We start from the raw sequence: 20,967 nt of genomic DNA on the forward strand, positions 1-20,967 counted from the left end.
TGAGAAGATAAAAGTGAAAACCAAGCTTTTTTATATAAAATAATATAATATAAATAAATACGTACTCATGCCAAGTTATAATATCATATTGAAAAATTCTTGACATAAAATATTATTAATCATGGAAAAGAAAAAAATAGAGTAGGAAACTATACTTGTACAAGCCACTTTTGCTCTTAGCTCTTTGCCCTACGCACTTTCTCAACTATAGTGGAGAGAAGATGTCCCCTTCCAGTTACAATTCCTGTCAAGATGGAAAAAACCGTGTGCATGGCATTGCCCCCATCGGCTCCTCTATTCGAAGAGAGGGACAGGAGAGCACATCCGTGGCAGTGGCGGCCCCCACCACCCAAGCAACAGCACCGGCATCCTTTACAGCCGCCGGCGACATAGCTGGGAGGTACCTGTCGGCGCGAGACGGCCTCCCTCCATTTCCTGCTTTAATTTAATCCTTTGATGGCATAATTGAAAAACAAGAAGCAGAATATTTCTGTCATTCTGCCATCACCCTAATCCCCTTAAACCAAACACGTGAAAACAATTTTGTAATCTTTATCCCAATTCAAAGCCGATCAACTGAGCTCAGCCTAAGAGAATTTCTACCAACATTGATAACACTAGTGCATACAAGTACTTAGCCGTAGTGCTTGTCCACAAAAACTCTTAGCGCGTAACTGAAGAAATCAAGCCTCAGTACAATCCTGAATTCTTCCAATTTTGCACAAGCAAATTGAAACGCTGAAGATAAGTCAACGTATATAAGCTGCATAAGTAAAATTTTCATCAACTACAGAGAAGATAAAAACCAATTCAGGGATGACCATCTAAGTACTCAACCTACGTGCCTTGAAACGAAAGTCAAAAGAAACTGCAAGTCCAAAGGAACAAAATAGCCAAAACTAGTGGCTGACTTGAGGCAGTAACACAGAAAATAATCCGATGCTTAGAAGAGAGAAGTGCCCTTGCCCTTTTTGTCCCCGCCAATCTCAAAGTGCTTGCATCTCTGCAGAGCAAACCAGCCAGAAAACGTCTTGATGTTAGTAAAAGGGTCGAAGGGGGATTAGTATAGAACACAACATAGGGAGATGTGTACAGCAGCAGGAATCACTAATAACCTTAATCGGGTGCTGTGAGACATGCTTGCAGCCTTGGCACTGGAGCCTCAGCACAATCTTCTTGGTAGTCTTGGCCTGGCGTGTAATTAGCAGTTATAAGAGGCTCAAGACAATCAAGAAGACTATTGGAAACGGATATTCTTTATCAAAAATCAGATTTCAATACCTTCTTGTGGAAGACGGGCTTTGTCTGACCACCATATCCAGACTGCTTGCGATCGTAACGTCGCTTCCCCTGAGCAGCGAGGCTATCCTTACCTTTCTTGTACTGGGTGACCTTGTGCAAGGTGTGCTTCCTGCACTCCTTGCTCTTGCAGTAGGTCTTCTTTGTCTTGGGAACGTTCACCTGCATTCCGTTACCCACTCACCCACCAAAAGTCAGCAATAATCACTTCATCAATATGCGGGTCAAAACCATAGATCTCATATGAGCATCGAAGACACAGAGCATTATCATGCACATGTGCCAGCCACTGGGCAACCCTCAATGATTCTATAATGAAGTATCATACGCAGTTGGACCGCTAAAGAAGAAGAAGAAGAAATCGAGTTCGATGTTTCAAATGGACCAAATTACAACAGCTGACAAAACCTGCTCCGACCCATTATGGTTGTAAATGCAATACAATGGTGCAGAGGTCAGGAAAAGCCAGCAATTTCCTGGTTCACATCACCGCTCGGGCCAAAGCAGCTCAATCCAATGATTTCGCCCTCCCAAAAACTAACTGCTTCCCTCAATTTCCCAATCAATCTCACGATTAGTAAGAAGATTATGCAAATCCTTCAGCAGCGCAAATACTAGAGGCTTTGCTAATTACCTACCAGTAATACACAATCCAATCCAAGCAAATCCCAAAGCTTACAAATTTTTACGTATCCTACGCCCTGATTTCTACTACTGTGAACTAGAGATCCGGAAAAGACAGTGCTACTCTGAAATGTTGCATTCGTCAACGTACATGCCTATCAAGTTTTTCAACGGAAAGAAGAATCCTGCATTGCTCTTCCAGAAGAAGCTGTACAATACAAACCGGAGATTGAGGACGAAAGAGAAGGGGTGAGCCCTCGCTTACCATGGTGATGGTAGGTTTGCCGCCGCCACAGCACGGAAGAGAGGAGTGGGAAAGAGGTGATTCTGGTGGAGAAGCGCTAGGGTTTAGGGCATCGTCTGAGATATATACTTTTATAGGTCGACCCGACCCGGTGTTTTTAGTTGGGCTTCCTGTTCGACCCGAGTCCTTTGCTTTGGGCTGGGACGAGCTTGTATCACCGTTGCTCCCCGAACCGAACTATGGTATGATCAAATTCGCTAGAGTAAATTGACAAATTGATCCTCCATGATTGAATATACATCAAATTTACTTTGAAAATTTTTTTACATCAATTTAAACCTCCACTTAATAATTGTACATCAAGTTTACCCTTCCGTCCAATTTCGCCCATTGACGGACGTTGACCTCTTTTCTTTCCAAACACACACACCCACATATAGAGAGAGAGAGAGAGAAGAGAGAGAGAGAGAGAGAGAGAGGGAGGGAGGGAGAAGCTGAGAGGTGTCTCCGCAGAGGCTTCCGTTTCGTTTCCGCACTGGGGCTAATGCGTCAGGGTATCCAATTGGCGGAGCCAGAGATCGATCTCGCCTTTCGCAGCTCAGCTCCAGCTTTTTTGTTTGAGTTTAGCATCCCTTGCTTAGTTCCCATATCCCAGTCAAGGCTATCAATCGAATCTTTCCTCTTTCCCGCTCTTGCCTTGTTAGCCTCTGGTAAGACGAATATGTTTACTTTTTTGTAGTTCTCTTCCCGACCATACTTCCAAGCGATCTCCGGCAATTGATCGAGCTCTCTGTTGTGCTCTTCAACAATTTTGTCTAAGTAAAACTTCTCGATCCTCTAATCTCTCAGAGCCGTCAGCTTTGTGTTTCGGGGTATACCACCTCCAGCCCGGGGGATCTGCTCCCTCCTCCACGATTACTTTAATCTGTGAAAGTTTTTGTGCCTTTCGTAGCAGTTGCATTTGGTCCAGAATTTCTTTCCCTCAGATTTTTAATGATCATTTGTTCATGTCATGCTTGCATTCTGATTTCTACGCCAATTCTCAGCAGTTGTTTTTAATGATCTACTCAAGGCAAAGCCCACTGTTGATGTTTTCTGCAGCGATTAACAATGCGATGAATACGGTTCAAATACTAGCTTTCAAAAGTTGCAATCAAATCGGGAGCGTAGTTTGATAAGAAATGAAATTAGGCCTGAATACACAACGAATAATTGGTCTAATCAAACAAATGTGGAGGAGTACACACCAAATAGCTTGTTATATCTACTAGCCATCATCCCTATGAATTCTGTCGTACTGGTGTTTCCGCAGCTTCCTCTATTTTATGCCACAATACATCCTCTTCTTGTTTATTATTCTCTTCTAAAACTTTTGATGGCTTGGCACCTGAGGTGATAAGGTTTTTAAACCAAGTTGCTTGAAATCGAGGAGTGCCTCTATTAGAACTGATGAGTGAATATGGAGAAACTGGAGAAATTGTGCCTCTGCTGAAACACCTCTCAGCTTCTCCCTCCCTCTCTCTTCCTTTATATATATATGTGTGTGTGTGTGTGTGTGTGTGTGTGTGTGTGTTTGGAAAGAAAAGAGGTCAACGTCCGTCAAGGAATTGGACGGAATTGACGGACGGAATGGTGAGCGTGATGTACAATTATTAAGTGGAGGTTTAAACTGATGCAAAAAAAATTTCGGGGTAAATTTGATGTACATTTAATCTCTAGAGGACCAATTTCTCAATTTACTTAATTCGCAAAAATAATTAATTAATTAATGAGTAAGCTAATAATTCGGTCCTCTTATCGGGTCTACATCACTTGAGTCTCTAAGTTATTTTTCCCATCACTTGGAACCCTGAGTTATGAAATTTGCATTATTGGGTCCTTTTTATATCAGTTAGGTCATTTGGCTACATCAAATCAACAATTTGCAACATCAAAAAGATCCTTTGCTACATCAGAAAGATCATTTGCAACATCAGAAAGATCCTGTCCTAATGCCTATTTGAGGGACATGTTTTGGTCGGGAGCTCATTTGGAATTGCATTGAAATAAAAATAAAAATAAAAATGAAGTTTAGGAAGGAATGTGTTTGTAGGATGCGTATTGCCCCGGTGGAGGACAGGCAAGGCCCATTCTTAGGTCGGAGGTACAATAAGGCTAGCGATTCCCATGGCAGGTAGGGTAGGTCATGTTTCTGTTGCTGTGATCTTTACGGAGGGAGGGCTGTGCCTCGGTGTTAAAACTCCAGGGAGCTTGATGAGAGGTGTTTGTTGTCTCAATTCTAGTCATTCGAGATTCAAACTGCTTTTCTATTAGGTATTTTCTGCAATGGGAAAAGGAAAACCAATGAATGAGCATAGAACCGTCCATAATTTTGATATAAAAGTTTAGGCAAGTGAACTGGCTTGGTAGGTGTCATGCGAACTTGCTGAGGACGCGCGGAGGGTGAAAACCGTGGATGGTTTATTCACTGAAGTGGGCACGACTCGCCTGGTCATGCAGGGTGTGTGGCTGGGATGGACAGCCTCTAGTCACAGCTCACTTCGCCGTGGAGGAAGAGAAGACCGCGGGTGGTCTACACTCAAAGGTGAGCATGACTCGTATGTCGTGTAGACAGTGTGTAGCTGAGATGGACTCAACCTCTGGTAACAGCGCGTCTCGCTGTGGGAAGGAGAAGACCGCAGGTGGTCTACCTGCGAAGGTGAGCAAGACTTGTCTGTCATGTAGGGATGTGGTGGCTAGGATGGACTTGGCCTCTAGTCATGGCGCATCTCACCGTGGAGAGGAGAAGACCGCAGTAGGTCTACCTGCGAAGGTAGACACGACTCGCCTATCGTGTATAGAGTGTGCAGCCTCTGTGCAAAACAAGATAGAATGCATAAGGTGCGTGAGCTTTGAAAATACTAATGCGGTAATGCACATTGATTCGAAAGGTTCAAAGTATAATGCAAGTTTTGAAAGTAAAATCCTAAGTTGGTTTTCCACCGCTTGAGGAGCGAGTGAGCGTTGCTTTGGAAAGCAAAAGTTCTAGGCTAAGACCTTAAGGAGGTATCTATATTAGGATGTGCATGGACCTCAATGCACCTTCTCCCTAGACCTTTCCTTAGCGGAGTTCACTCGAGACAGCTCCTGGTCGCATCTCTACAGCTCGACGCAGGCGCGAGGGAGTTCCCTCTGGAGTTGATGTTGGTCTGTGAGTTCTTCATCCTTCTCGGCTATCTCTAAGCGAAGACGATCCCTCTCGATTTTGGTGTCGGTGAGCTTGAAGAGGAAGATGTCCCGGCAGGTGTGCCAGCCTCGGTTTGTGGAGGCTTGGTGGGATCCTCGTCTGCCGGAGGATAAGTGTTCGATACTCCTCGATGGTCGGTATGGGCTCGGTGCCTTGGATGTCGAAGACTGCATGGACCAAATCCTAGAAGGTAACGGCTTCAAGGAAGTTCCAATTTACCCGGTGAGAGGACAATAAAGGGATGTTCCTGACGAAGGCTGCAATGTAGTCGCGATCTACTATGCGCAATTCTTCTAGATGCAGGCGATCCCGTCTAGTGGCGGTGTGACGTGGTCGAGGCGCGAGCAAGAGGTCGAGCATGATATCCCTTACCAAGATGATAGGAAAACCAACTTAGAATTTGTCAACATGAATGAGCCCCTAATAGTTTAAAGAGAACACGTGGTGCATGTTTGCAGAAAAATAATACGCACGGCTTAAAAGGAAAAGGTACAAATAAATCTCTTGAAATAGAAAAATACTCAAAAGCCCATAATTCGACTCAAAGGATAGTCCATGAAGCCGATTGGATGCTGGCATGGAGGTATAGCACAATGTATGGTTTTGTACTACAGAGCCCGTGTATTTAAGGATGGGGTTCCCAACTCAAGGGTGTGACTTCCTTGAAATCGAGTAGGGTCTTTTCGAGGCTATGTGCGGCAGCCAAGCTGCGCGACTTGCCTCTACTTGGAACCCCTATTTAATCTTGTGCTTCTAGTATCGGTAGTGGGCCATGATCCATATGCACTTAGAACTAAGATGATATATTATGCGTGCATAAAGTACATTTTTCAGAAAAGAAAAAAAATGAAAGCGGTAAATAAACGCGACAAATAATAGACAAACGCGATTGAGCCCGAACACTCTAGAGTCCTAAGTAGAGTTGCCAAGCTTTGTGTCAGCACCCCATTTCGGTCCACCGGCTCCAAAGGGACTGAATCATCACTTTGTCACTCCGTATGAGGGAAGCATTTCTAGCAAATTGCTCGAGCATTCATGGCCTTTGAAAAAGTGACATTTTTCTAATTTAACATCAATTTTATAAAAATATTTTTTACGAGGTGTCTTTAAATTTCGCGCGCATCTTCAAAATCCGGGAAGAAAACTCAAGGCTGGAAAATATTTTATTGCATAACATTGATCCTTAAATTTTTCTGAACATGATGCCAGTCCCGGATCAATTTTTTGGACATCCAATTGCAAAGACGAGAATTTTAATCTCCACACGCGTTAAATTTGAATTTTCGAATTTCTAAAAAAAAAAAGAAGGAAAAGTCAGAAAAGTCAAAGTCGGTCAGAACCAGTCAGAGCCGGTATGACCGACTAATTTCTAAAAAAAAAAAGTCAAAAAAGTCAGAGTCGATCAGAACCGGTCAGAGCCTGTCTGACCGACTAATTTCTAAATAAAAAAAGGGGGGGCTTTTTTGTCTTTTTCTTCTCTTCTTCCGGCTCTTCTTCTTCTCTCTCATTCTCCTTCCTTTCTTGCAGATTCCATTGAAGGAAGGAAAAAAAAAAAAAAAAAACCGAATGGACTGGGGACGAAAACCCTAGCCGTAACACTCTTCGATCGATCCAAACAAAACCCTAGCACACTCTGCCTTTGGAGAGCGGCCTCCTTCCACCCAAAAAAAAGGGGAATAACAAAACCCTAGCTCACGGATACTCTCTCTCTTTCTCTCTCTCTCGGTTTTGTGGAACAAAAACCCGCAGCTCACAGTTCGGCAGGGGTCTCACATGGAAAAATCCCAGAGCTCACCGATTCTCTCCAAAAAAAAGAAACCCCAAGCTCGAATCTTGAACGGCCGGAATTCGAAGAAACTCTCGGCTCACACATTCTCGGGACTGGACGCTCGCTCTCGGGGACGATCTCTCTCTCTTGGATCTCTTTTTCCGGGAGCTCACACGCTCTCTCCCTCTCGATTTTCGAAGAACGGGAAACCCATAGCTCGAACACACGGCCCAACCCTCAGCTCACGGTACCCCAGCTCAGACTCCAAAAAATCGTTCGCCTCCTTCGATTCGGATCCCGGATAAAACCACAGGACCCGACTCCTCATCTCGGTTTCTTCCGTCACGCGGGCAAATCCGAGCCTCCCCCGTCACGCGAGCCTCCTCTAGCGGACCGCCAAGCCCCTCGGGAGCCGGGAGTCACCGCGACCAGTCGCTGCCGCCGCCCGGACCAACCCTCTCCTTCTCTCTATTTTCGTTTTTTCTTCTAATCGGTCTGCCGTGATTTTCCGGGTAAATCAGACACACGTTGGCCCGGCCCAACGAAAAGTCCAGCGCGGCCCGGCCCAGCAGCCCAACTAGCGGCCCGGTCCAGCAGCGCCAGCCCAGTCCAGCGGCCCAGCCCAGTCCAAATTCCAACGACCCATTCGGCCCAGTCCGAATTCCAGCGGTCCAGTCCAGCTTAGCCGGCCCAGTTCGGCCCGTCACGGCCCAGCCCAACTCGTCCAGCAGTTTTATTTTATTTTTTATTTTTTTTATTTACAGAATCACCCATCAACTTTCCGAACTAGGTAAATTCCCGACTTAGTGGCATGTTTACCACTTCGTTTCTGAATATTAATGTTTGGTTGAATGGATATGATGTGAAATGAGCGTTATTGGGTTGCGTGGGTGATCGGATTTGTCCCGAACTCGATTTTACGAACTTTCTATTTTGTCTCATTTCAGTCCTGAGAATGTATTTTTATTTTTTTAGATTTGCCCCGAATTTTAAAATTCGTTTCAGTTAAGTCCCGACCAATTTTAATACTTCCAGATCAGTCTTTGAATTTTCCAGAATTTTCCAACCACTCCAAAGAACTTTTCAAGTTGTTTCAGTTTAGTCCTGGGGCTATTTTCCGCCTTTTTCAGATCTGCCCCAAATTTTAAAATCCGTTTCAGTCGAGTCCCGGCCATTTTCAGCATGTTCCAATCAGTCCCTGAACTTTTCAGGATTTTAAACCAGTCCCGAGAACTTTTAAAGTTGTTTCAGTTTGGTCCCTAGGGCAATTTTTCACTTTTCAAATCAGCTCGAATTTTCGAATCCATTTCAAACCAGTCCTGGGACACTTAAGTGATTTTCACAGTCCCCAATTTTTCCAAAATTTTCAAATCAATCCCCGAAACTTTATTCGAATTTTCAAATCAGTCCCTACTCTTTTAAAATCGTTCAAATCAGTCCCTGGGCATTTTCTAAAAAATATCCAAGTCTTCCTTACTTGGATCCCTGACCGACAACGTATGTGCCCCGTTTAAATATTTTATTTCTGTAATTAGATGTATACAACATGACAATGTGCGTTCGTTTATGTTTTTTTCGCTTCTACGAATCGGTGTTGTTTTATCGATTCCATTGATATTATGTTTTTATGTGTTTATCATGATCATGGCGGCACCGGTTGTGTAAATTTGTATGTTTGTCGTGCTTGACGTGATAATGTGCTCTTGATTCGTGTCTTAAATGCTTTATTTTCTCGTTTTAATCGAAACCTCACATGAATCGGTTTAATCATGCAAACTCGACCTAAAATTAATTTTTGAATCCCAAGGTGGTCGGGAATTAGGATTCGCATCGAACGGTCCATCAATGATCGGCTCGACGGTCTGAAACCCGAATATTTAGAGCATTTGGCAAAACATTTATCAATTTAATCAACAATTCCACTAACGGGGTAATTGGGACATTCATGCGATTAATTAACTCATTCGGCCCTAATAATTTTGCACGAATTGGTAATAAACCGGTAACACGCGTCTATAGGTTGTAAACGTGCGTTGGTGCCCTTCTCAAAACTTGCAAATTTTATAAAACCCGAGACACGTGGCTCGATGTGACATGGATGTCTAGGAAGGACTTGCGCGTCTTGACTCGAGGCCTCACCTGATTTCAGGAAACTCAGGTCGGGGCACGGAAGTTCTTTTTAGATCACTTCCGGATAGATTAACCGATCATTTGGCTCTTTAGGGTTCTTGACAACCCTGAAAGGTCCAAGGGATCGGTCAGCGCAGGTCACAGGCCGAGGTGGCTCGTGCCGTGTAATCTCTCTTTTTCGAAAATAATTTTCACCTCAAGGGCAAAATCGTCTATTTGCAACTTAGCGACAACTCTAGGGTTAGAATAAGAGAAACATTACGGTATCAAGATAGGGATGAGCTACCTGTCTAGGCGCAGGTTCATCTGCATAGCTCGCTCTATCCAACCGATAAGTTTTTGTTATTCTAGCATAGTTTCGGGTAGTTAGTTCGGGTGGATTGGCTCATAATACAAATACCGGACTAATTATGTACCTGGCTAAGACAAAAACGGGCAATAGTGAGATAGGCACTAAGTTCTAAGACTTATGGGCGGAATCCATATTCGGTAATAATTTGTAACAACCGTAGTGTCACAACATAGAACAATCTTAAAAGCAACCCATAAACACAAGACTTGATAACAAACGTCACGTACGTCAAGTCCTCGAAAATAATGCCAAATGCGAAATACCTTCCCGAGGCGATCCTAGATCGATTCACACCCTGTACCCACCTTTGTCCGTTTTAGGATAGGATTTGTATGCTAAGATACCCCAGTTAATAATCGTTTAATTCACGTAAATTCGGCAATAACAAAACCCCATTGTTTGTTTATTTGTGTCTGCTTGTTACATTATTGCACTTGTTTGTTATGCGGATCGAGCCCGATCCTTTAGGATACGATTCATACGGGGTCCAACGCCCCTATTGTAGATCACGGGGTCCGATCCCCCTAACACTGAGCGAGCATCTTAATTTCAATTCCAGTCTTTTCAAACTACACGGTGAGCACAAGTGGAATAATAACCGAACGCGAACCAACCGGGATTCAATTCTTGTAATTTGTGTTTTATTTATATGAGAGAACAATGTAAGGGTTTATATTGTACATTTATTCATGTAAGAATCCCGGTCGGAAAGTGGACGGTCAGAGTGTTTCTTCGAATTTGCGGTGTCAAAATGAGTAAGACGAGCGGAACTCAATTAAGCGGTAATTAAATTAAAATGGCAAACCTAGACAAGCTTGAGTACCGATAGGGTGTGCGAGATATAGGCTCGCATGTAACAGAACCCCCGAATTAGGAACCTTGGGTTTCGTAGACCATATGCCTTAGCAATTAGGTGTACCACGTACCCCTAAACTCGGGTAACTTGCCGGCCCTCGACCTTCGGGTCGTAAAATGGCGAGTGACGACTCCTTCTCATGTGCGTCCGTCGCGCGTCCCCTGGAAGGTGGACACTCCCAAGCCGCTTTGCATTAGGCGCGCGCACGCGTGCCCCGACGAGATTAAAATTCGGGTGTGCATACTTTGTAAACCTGAATTTCGTCTCCTCGGGGCCCTAATGGTTGCGCACAATCACACGGCTGGGGAGTATCTACCTTCTCGGGAAACGCATGATGGATGCATGTTAAAATGAGTCGCCACTACCTGTTTACGATCCAGAGATCGAGAGCTAATGAGTTTTAAAGGTAAGGAATACATCTAGTTTATTAAGGCATGTGCGCACCCGAATTTCGTCTCGTCGGGGCACGCATGCGCGCGCCTATGCAACGCGGCTTGGGAGTGTCCACCTTCCCGGGGACGCGCGATGGACGCACATGAGAAGGAGTCGCCACTTGCCATTTTACGACCCGAAGATCGAGGGCCGGCAAGTTACCCAAGTCTAGGGGTACGGGGTACACCTAAAATGCTAAGGCAATGGTCTGTACGGAACCAAAAATTCCGAATTCGGGGGTTCTATTACGTGTGGGTCTATATCCCATACGCCCTTTCGATACTCTAACTTGTCTAGGTTTGCCATTTTAATTTAATTACCGCTTAATTAGGTTTCGCTCATCTTATGCGTTTTGACACCGTAAATTCGAAGAAGCACTCTGACCGTCCACTCTCCGACCGGTATTTTACATGAATGTATGTATAATATAAAACCTCACATTGTTCTCTCAAATAAATAAAAGACAAGGTACAATGACTAAATCCCGGTCGGTTCGCATTCGGCCATGATTTCACTCATGCTCACCGTATATTTTTGGAAAAGACCGAAAATTAAATTAAATGCACACTCAGTGTATGGGGGGCCCTGGACCCTGTGATCGACGGTTCTGGGCGTTGGACCCAGTGTGAATTGAGTCCTAAGGAATCGGGCTCGATCCGCATAACAAATAGATGCAAAAATGTAATAAGCAGGCTCAAATAAACAAACAATGGGGTTTTTTTGTTATCGCCGAATTTACGTGAATTACCTAATTATTAGCCAAGGTATGTTGGCATACAAATCCTATCCTAAACAAACAAAAGGGATGATTGATAGGGTATGTAGCATTCGGCATTATTTAAAACGGACCCGATAGACATGACGTCTGTAGTCGAGTCTCGAATGTGTGGGTTATTTTTTAGATTATTCTGTATCGTGACAATATGGCTTTGACAGATTAAGAGTATTTTCGCCTAAAACCCAAAATCTAACCCTCTACTTGACTATTTGCCCATGTTTGATTAAGCCGAGTTTGTGATTAATTTGTTTTCCCATGTTTCAACCCGCTCTAAACACATACCTACGCTAGGATTACGGCAGGACAAGAATCGGTAATCATGCCCTTGAATCGGTAAATATGTGTGTGCATGAAAATCAAGATTACGTTGTACGTATCTCGGTGCTTTTGAAATCAAGAACGTTGTACGTTCTTGAACTATCGACGCGATTACAAATTATTAATCAATTCGTGCAATCCAATTAAAGAAATCCAGTGATTTAATTTAGCCAAATTTAACGTCCCGATTATCCCGTATGTAGAATTTTATGTTAATTAAAAACTTGCCGAATACTTTAGTTTACGGATTTCGAGCCGTCGAGATAGCCATTAGTTGACCGCCCGATAAACTCTAATTTCCGACATGGTCACATAATTACAAAAATGAAATATTTAAATTGGGCACATACATTGTCGGTGGGTGATCCAAGTAGGGAAGGGCCATATATTTTAAGAAAATGTCCAGGGGACTGATTTGAAAATTCTAAAAAATTGGGGACTGATCTGAAAATTCTAAAAAATGGGGACTGTGTGAAAAAAATTACTGAAAATGTCCTAGGACTTATTTGAAATGAATTTGAAAATCTGGACTGATCTGAAAACAAAAAAAGGGCCCAGGACTAAACTGAAACAACTTGAAAAGTTCCTTAGGATGCTTGAAAAATTCTGGGAATTCCAGGACTGCTTGGACAATAATAAAATGACTGGGACTTTATTGAGAAGAATTTTTGAAATTCGGGGCATATCTGAAAAGGGTGAAAAATGGTCCCGGGACTAAACTGAAACAATTTGAAAAGTTCTTTGGGATTCTTGGAAAAATTCAGAAAAATCCAAGGACTGATTGGAAAATAATAAAAATGACCGGGGCTTGATTGAAAATAATTTTGATATTGGGGGCAGATCTTAAAAAAATAAAATACTTCCTTTGGACTGAAATGTGACAAAATAGAAAGTTCGTAAAATCGAGTTCAGGACAAATCCGATCACCCACGTGACCCATGAACACTCATTTTACATTATATCCATCAAGCAAGCAATAATATTCAGGGAAGGGGCCCTAATCATGCCACTAAGTCGAGAATTTACCTAATCCGGAAAGTTGAGGGGCTTCTCTGTAAATAAAAAAATTCGCCGAACAGTCGGGTCGGATCGGATCGGATCGCCCGCCCGAAGGAGAAACCGCCCGGAAGAGCTGCTGGACCGGACTGGAGCGTTGGGCCGAATTTCTGGGCTTGGGTTGTGCCTGCAAAAGAAATCGAACTGGGCCGAGGCCCGTTAACCAAAGGCGGTCAGGATCGGGGGGCAGCGGCGGCAACGGCTTCTGGGCGGCGGTTCTCACCCCTGGACGCCGCCACGACGGCACGAGAAGGCTCGGGAGATGGCTTTGGGCGTCCCCGATGCTTCGCCGTGGTCGATCGGGACCTCACCGGCGCTTAATCGGCCGGAATCGGGGGGAAAAGTTGCGGTTTTCCGGCGAAGTTCCGAGTTCTCCAATTTCAAAATTCGCCAAATCGAGAGCCAATTTTCTGTTTTTTCTCCCTGGGTCGTGTTCCCCCCCTCCCCCGAATTTACTTTCTGTCCATTCAATTTCAATTTCATCCCCTTTTCCGTTAAGATTTTGGCCGATTTGGTGGAAATCGCGAAAATCGCGATTTGGGGCTTCCTGGGCCGGCGGGGATCACGGGCAGCCGGCGAGCGCTGCCCGGCCCCTGCCCGGTCTTCCGGAATCTTTTTTTTTTTTAAAATTAAATGGCCGGCGGGTCACGAGCAGCCGGTCAACGCTGCCCGGCCCCTGCCTGGGATTTGAATTTTTTTTATATGATACATATATATATATATATATATATATTATAATTAATTAATTAATTAATTAAAATTAAATTAAATTTTTTTATTTTATTTATTTATTTATTATTATTATTTTTTTTAGAAAATGTAATAAATTGGAAAAATGACGATTTTGCCCTCTAGAGCCGATGGACCGAAATGGGGTGCTGACAAGGCATATGGTCTTGCTAAACGAGGAGTTCCAAGTTAGGGAGTTCTATTACGTGCGAATCTGAATCCCGCATGCCCTTTTCGGTACTCTACTTTGTCTACCGTTTGCCATTTTTAGTTTATTTACCGCATGAATTAGGTATCACTCGTCACACCCGGTTTGAAACTGTAAATTCGTGAAAACAATCGATTCAAACTAAGAGACTGAAAGAGGAACAAATCCTCATGTCAGGGAATCGATCCGCTGTCCTCACATCTCAGTTAACCGGATCATGATGACTGGTTCACTGTGTGGATCGGGCCGCTGTGATTCCGCTCATCCTAGGGACCGGTAAACCGACTCGATTGGTTTCGACTCTCGAGCCTCTCTTTCACCGACCAGGATTATTCCAAGAATGAATGTACAAATAAATACCTCACAATGTGCCTTCAGTAATAAATACAAATACAATGATTTGATCCTGGTCGGTTCGCGTTTGACCAAATTCTCTCTGTCACGGTGTGTTTTGAGAAATACCGAAACTGAAATTAAAGTGACGCAGACTCAGGAGAGCCAAGGGTCGGGTCCGACCGAACCAATGGATCCCAAGAGGACCTAATGGTCTTCGAGATAGCCATGAGACCGGTCGAGCTCTCGGGTAATTGTCTAACCTCTTTTTACGCGCCCCGATCTGAGTCATTCTCTGCTTGGAAACTACTCGGATTGAAACGGTGACTGAGACTAGACCCCATGCCACGCTTGGGTCACGCGCACTCGGTGTGTGGGGGCATTAAATCCCGTGATCGGTGTGTGTTTATGTGTATGTATGTTGCTAGAGCCGAGAAAGGGGAAGGACATGAGAAAAAAAAAAGGGATGAAGTTGTTGGTGATAGCGTAAAGGAAAGAGGCACTGGTGATGGTGTGGCTGTGGTGTGTTGACGATAGAGTCAATGATGGAGCTGAGGGGAAAAAAGGAGCTGACGAAGGATAGACTGGATGGTGATGGTGAGCCATTGTCTGTGCTGCTGTCTCAGGGGTTCGAGAGTGTGAGAAAGAGAGATGGATGATGGAGTTGGTGATGGAGATTAAGTGAGAAGAGAATAGGGGCTGGTCACCGTGGGACGGAAGGAAAAGAATAGGGAAAGTGATGGAAGCAGAAGATGATGGAGCTATTGGTAATGGAAAGAGAGGGAAGGGAGTCTGTGCGTGTGTGCGTGAATGTCTATTAAGAGGGAGAGGGAAGGAAGGAGAGGGCTAGTAGCGTAAGGCAGAGGGTAAGGGCTGGTGAGTGTCCTCTGAAGAAAAAAGAGAGTGTCTGCACCCAATTTCGGTCCATCAGCTCCAGGGGGACAAAATTGTCATTTCCTAATTTATTACCTTTTTATTTTAAAAAAAAAGGTCAAGTCGATCAGAACCGGTCAGAGCCGGTCTGACCGACAGGACGGATGGGCAGGGTCGGTCAGAGCTGGTCTGACCGACCGTTGCCCACACACACACCTTTAAAAAAAAAAGGTCAAGTCGGTCAGAACCGGTCAGAGCCGGTCTGACCAACAAGACAGACTTTTCATTTCTTTCCTTCCTGCCCGCTTCTTTTCCTTTTCTTCCTCTTTCCTCCTTCCTTTTTCCTTCCTTTCATTTTGGTCCCTGCAACCGAAAAACCGAGATTTTCGTTCCCGCTTTCGCAAATTTCCGGTGAAAATCTCGCCCGATCTCCGTTCCGTTTCCTTCTTCTTCTTCCTGGCGAAGCCCAGGCCGGAGGGGGGGGGAGGATTCGAAAAAAAGTGGGGGGAGCTCTCTCTCTCTCTGGCTCTCTCTCTCTCTCTCTCTCTCTCTCGGGTGGTCTCGGCTCTCCGATTCCGAACATCCCCGACCCGGCTCCCTGAGTTCACCCAAAAAAGAAAATTTCCCTAAGCTCTTTCTCGCCGATCTCTCGATCCCGCAGCTCCCATTCGCCCTCAGCTCCCACGAACCGGGACCCCTCAGCTCACAACTCTCCCGGAGCTCGCTGTTTTCTTCGAAAAAAAACACAGCTCGAACTCTCAAAAAAATCGGAGCTCGCCCATCTCTCATAGCTCAGCCAACTCTCTCTCCGGACGATCCACGTACCCTCCAGCTGCACTCCGCGATCTTTCGGGGTCGGCTGCAATCGCGCCGCCACCTAGACCACGCCTCTTCTCATCGGTTCCCCTTTCGACTCTAATCGGGTCGGCTTCCATTTTCGGGTCTCGCAGGGAACTCCCGGGAGCGGCCTGGACCATCCGCGCCGTCCAGCGGCCCAGCTCGCATTCTGCAGCGGCCCGGCCCAGTACACCAACGGCCCAATCCAGCAGTGGCCCATTCGGCCCAGCAGTCATCCGGCCCAGTTTAAACTCCAGCGGCCCATTCGACCCAGTCCGAATTCCAGCGGCCCAATCCAACTCAGCCGGCCCAGTTCGGCCCATCACGGCCCGGTCCAACTCGCCCAGCAGATCTTTGATTTTTTTTTTTATTTTTTTTATTTACAGAATCACCCCTTAACTTCCCGAACTAGGTAAATCCTCTACTTAGTGGCATGTTTAGAGCTAATTTTCTGAATGTCTATGCTTGCTTGGATGAATATAATGTGAATTGAGTGTTCTTGGGTCGCGTGGGTGATCGGATTTGTCCCGAACTCGATTTTACGAACTTTCCATTTTGTTACATTTCTGTCCAGAGGACTCATTTTATTTTTTTAAGATTTGCCCCGAATTTCAAAATCATTTTCAATTAAGCCCCGGTCATTTTATTATTTTTCAATCAGTCCTTGAATTTTCCAGAATATTTCTAAGAATCCCAAAGAACTTTTCAAATCGTTTCAGTTTAGTCCCGGGACCATTTTTCACCCTTTTCAGATCTGCCCCGAATTTCAAAAATTCTTTTCAATCAAGTCCCAGTCATTTTACTATTTTCCAATCAGTCCTGAAATTTTCAGAATTTTTCAAGCATCCCAAGGAACTTTCTGAGTTGTTTCAGTTTAGTCATGGGGCCATTTTTTATTTTTCAGATCAGTCCCGATTTTCAAATTCGTTTCAAATAAGCCCTAGGACACTTTCAGTAATTTTTTACATAGTCCCCATTTTTTAGAATTTTCAAATCAGTCCCCAATCTTTTAGAATTTTCATATCAGTCCCCAATTTTTTAGAATTCTCAAATCAGTCCCTGCTCTTTTAAAATCGTTCAATTCAGTCCCCTGGATATTTTCTAAAATATCCGGCCCTTTTCTACTTAGATCACCCACCGACAATGTATGTGCCCCATTTAAATATTTCATTTTTGTAATTATGTGACTATGTTGGAAATTAGAGTTTATCGGATGGTCAACTAATGGCTATCTCGACGACTCGAAATTCGTAGACCAAAGCATTCGGCAAATTTCTAATTAACCTAAAATTCTACATATGGGGTAATCGGGACGTTAAATTTGGCTAAATTAAATCACTTGACTCTTTTAAATAAATTGCACGAACTTATTAATAATCTGTAATCGCACCGACAGTTCAAGAACTGTTAGTCATCCCCTTTTCAAAATTCACAATTTCAAAAGCGCCGAGATACGTACAACGTAATCTTGATTTTCATGCACACACATATTTACCGATTCAAGGGCATGATTACCGGTTCTTGTTCTGCCGTCACTCTAGTGCAGGTTTGTGTTTAGAACGGGTTAAAACATGGAAAAACGGATTAATTTCAAATTCGGCATAATCAACATGGGCAAATAGTCAAGTAGAGTATTAGGTTTTGGGTTTTAGGTGAAAACACTCTTAATCTGTAAAAGCCATATTGCTATGATACAAAATAATCTAAAAATAACCCACACATTCGAGACTTGACTATGGACATCATGTTTGTCAAGTCCGTTAAATGATGCCGAATGCTACATACCCTATCTATCATCCTGTTTATTTGTTTTAAGGTAGGATTTTTATGCCAACATATCCCGGTTAATAATCAGTTAATTCACGTAAATTCGGCGATAACAAGAAACCCCATTGTTTGTTTATTTGAGCTTGCTTGTTACATTTTTGCACTTGTTTGTTATGCGGATCGAGCCCGATCCTTTAGGACTCGATTCACACTGGGTCCAACGCCCATAACCGTCGATCACGAGATCCAATACCCCCATACACCGAGTGCGCATTTAATTTAATTTTTGGTCTTTTCCAAACTATACGGTGAGCATGAGTGAAATCATGGCCAAATGCGAACCGACCGGGATTTAGTCATTATAGCTTGTCTTTATTTATTTGAGAGAATAATGTAAGGTTTTATATTATACATATATTCATGTAAAATCCCGGTCGGAGAGTAGATGGTTAGAGTGTTTCTTCGAATTTACGGTGTCTAAACGCATAAGATGAGCGGAGCTTAATTAAGCGGTAATTAAATCAAAATGGCAAGCCTAGACAAGCTAGAGTACCGAAAGGGCGTGTGGGATATAGGCCCACACGTAATAGAACCCCCGAAATCGGAATTTTTGGTTCCATACAGACTATTGCCTTAGCATTTTAGGTGTACCCTATTAGACCCGGGTAACTTGTCGGCCCTCGACCTTCGGGTCGTAAAATGGCAAGTGGCGACTCCTTCTCACGTGCGTCCGTCGCGCGTTCCCGGGAAGGTGGACACTCCCAAGCCGCGTTGCATTTAGGCGCGCGCATGCGTGCCCTGACGAGACGAAATTCGGGTGCGCACAGAGATGGAATAGTGATGGCGTGTTATGGAATAGATGAAGGGAAGGAAGAGGAGATGGAGGTTTTGTCTGTGTGTCTACTGTTTTTTTTTTGTTGATCGAGAGAGAGAGAAAGAAGAGGCTGCCCGCTGTCCAGTGTGTGCGCACCTGAATTTCGTCTCGTCAGGGCACGCATGCGCGCTCTTAAATGCTACGCGGCTTGGGAGTGTCCACCTTCCCGAGGACGTGCGACGAACGCACGTGAGAAGGAGTCGCCACTACCTGTTTACGACCCGAAAGTCGAGGGCCGGTGAGTCGCCCGAGTCTAGGGGTATGGATACATCTAGTATGCTAAGGTAATGGTCTTGTACGGAACCGAAAATTCCGAATTCGGGGGTTCTATTACGTGTGGGCCTATATCACACACGCCCTTTCGGTACTCTAGCTTGCTAGACTTGTCATTTTATTTATTTACCGCCTGATTTAAGGTTGCATTTGACTCGTCCGTTTTGACACCGTAAATTCGAAGAAACACTCGAACCGTCCACTCTCCGACCGAGATTATTACATGAATAAATATATAACATAAACCCTTACATTGTTCTTTCAAATAAATAAAAGACAAGTTACAATAACTAAATCCCGGTCGTACGTTCGGTCATTATTTCACTCATGCTCACCGTATGGTTTTGGAAAAGACCGAAAATAAAATTAAATGCGCACTCGGTGTATGGGGGCATTGGATCCCGTGATCGACGGTTAGGGGCGTTGAACCCAGTGTGAATCGAGTCCTAAAGGATCGGGCTCGATCCGCATAACAAACAAGTGCAAAAATGTAACAAAAAAGCTCAAATAAACAAACAATGGGGTTTTTGTTATTGCCGAATTTACGTGAATTAATTGATTATTAACCGAGGTATCTTGATATACAAATCCTACCTTAAAACAAACAAAAGGAGTGATAAATAGGGCATGTAGCATTCAACATTATTTTAACGGACCCGACAGACATGATGTTTGTAGTCAAGTCCAGAATGTGTGGGTTATTTTTAGGTTATTTTGTATCGTAACGATATGGCTTTTACAGATTAAGAGTATTTTCACCTAAAACCCGAAACCTAACCCTCTGCTTGATTATTTGCCAATGTTCGATTAAGCCGAGTTTGTAATTAATTTGTTTTCCCATGTTTTGACCAATTCTATGCACAAACCTACGCTAGGATGACAGCAGGACAAGAACAGGTAATCATGCCCTAGAATCGGTAAATATGTGTGTGCGTGAGAATCAAGATTACGTTGTACGTATCTCGGTGCTTTTGAAATTGTGAATTTTGAAAAGGGCATGACTAACAGTTCTTGAACTGTCCACGCGACTATAAATTATTAATCAATTCGCGCAATCCATTTAAAGGAATCAAGTGATTTAATTTAGCCAAATTTAACGTCCCGATTATCCCGTATGTAGAATTTTAGGTTAATTAAAAACTTGCCGAATGCTTTAGTCTACGGATTTCGAGTCGTCAGATTAGCCATTAGTTGACCGCCCGGTAAACTCTAATTTCCAACTGTCCTGAAATTAAATTCAATTTTTAAACTGAGTTTATATGATTAATCCGAATTCGTATGAGATTTTAATTAAATTATCAAGGAAACATCCAGACACACAAATCACGGGCACACAATCATGTCAAGCTCATCGAATTCACTCGTCGAACATCGAAATACCCATCGCATGTTACTAAGATGGAGATTTATACCTGATCCCAAGAGATTCTCAAGATGAGCTAGCTCGGAAGATCCTTGACTACCACGGACCGGGGCGACATTCAAGTCGGGACTCAGCCTAAGCCTAGGTGAGTCTCCACGTCGTCTTGGAGCTCCATCGGCATTGGCCAAATATCTTCTTATATCTCGCCTTTCTTCTCCTCTCGTGAGACATGCAAGACAAGAAAGCAAATATGCGAGCTATGAACAAGATCGAGAATAAGGCTAATGAAATGAGTTCCAAGACCACCATTGAAATCTGGGCACGACTTTAAAGTCCCAATGCCTCGACTTCCTAGCACCCGGAATGACATAAAAGGTTAAGAAAGTCGATACTAAGACATATGGACACAATAACAACTCATGTAATGACTTGAAGGCGGCCAAAACAAGTCTCTAAGGATCAAAATCTAGACAGACCAGCAAGCAATGAAGTTACAGCACGTCCATAATCGTTCAATTCAGCCGCACAATTAATTTTAACGTATGGCCTTCAATATTATGTCGAATGTGCAATTCAGTCCGTACCATAATTCCATCATAAATCATCTAAATTATGCTAAAGGACCTC

At 43.8% G+C, this 20,967-nt stretch overlaps 1 protein-coding gene across 1 annotated transcript; it reads right to left on the reverse strand.

Annotated features, from left to right (window-relative positions):
- Positions 1-588: 588 nt before the first annotated feature.
- On the reverse strand, positions 589-2,385 carry LOC116192761 (60S ribosomal protein L44). Its single transcript, XM_031521396.1, has 4 exons — positions 2,189-2,385; positions 1,282-1,461; positions 1,116-1,190; positions 589-1,003 (listed from the first exon to the last, which is right to left on the reverse strand). Exons 1-4 carry the CDS (start codon positions 2,189-2,191, stop codon positions 944-946), a joined length of 318 nt encoding a protein of 105 aa, XP_031377256.1. The 5' UTR covers positions 2,192-2,385; the 3' UTR covers positions 589-943.
- Positions 2,386-20,967: the final 18,582 nt, after the last annotated feature.

This window comes from Punica granatum, chromosome 1 (genome assembly GCF_007655135.1).
Source record: "Punica granatum isolate Tunisia-2019 chromosome 1, ASM765513v2, whole genome shotgun sequence".
Taxonomy (NCBI): domain Eukaryota; kingdom Viridiplantae; phylum Streptophyta; class Magnoliopsida; order Myrtales; family Lythraceae; genus Punica; species Punica granatum.

Coding starts and splice junctions, on each gene's coding strand:
- LOC116192761 (XM_031521396.1), bottom strand. Junction 1,191..1,281: donor AGCCCGTCTTCCACAAGAAG/GTATTGAAATCT, acceptor ATTACACGCCAG/GCCAAGACTACCAAGAAGAT. Junction 1,004..1,115: donor TCTCACAGCACCCGATTAAG/GTTATTAGTGAT, acceptor TTTGCTCTGCAG/AGATGCAAGCACTTTGAGAT.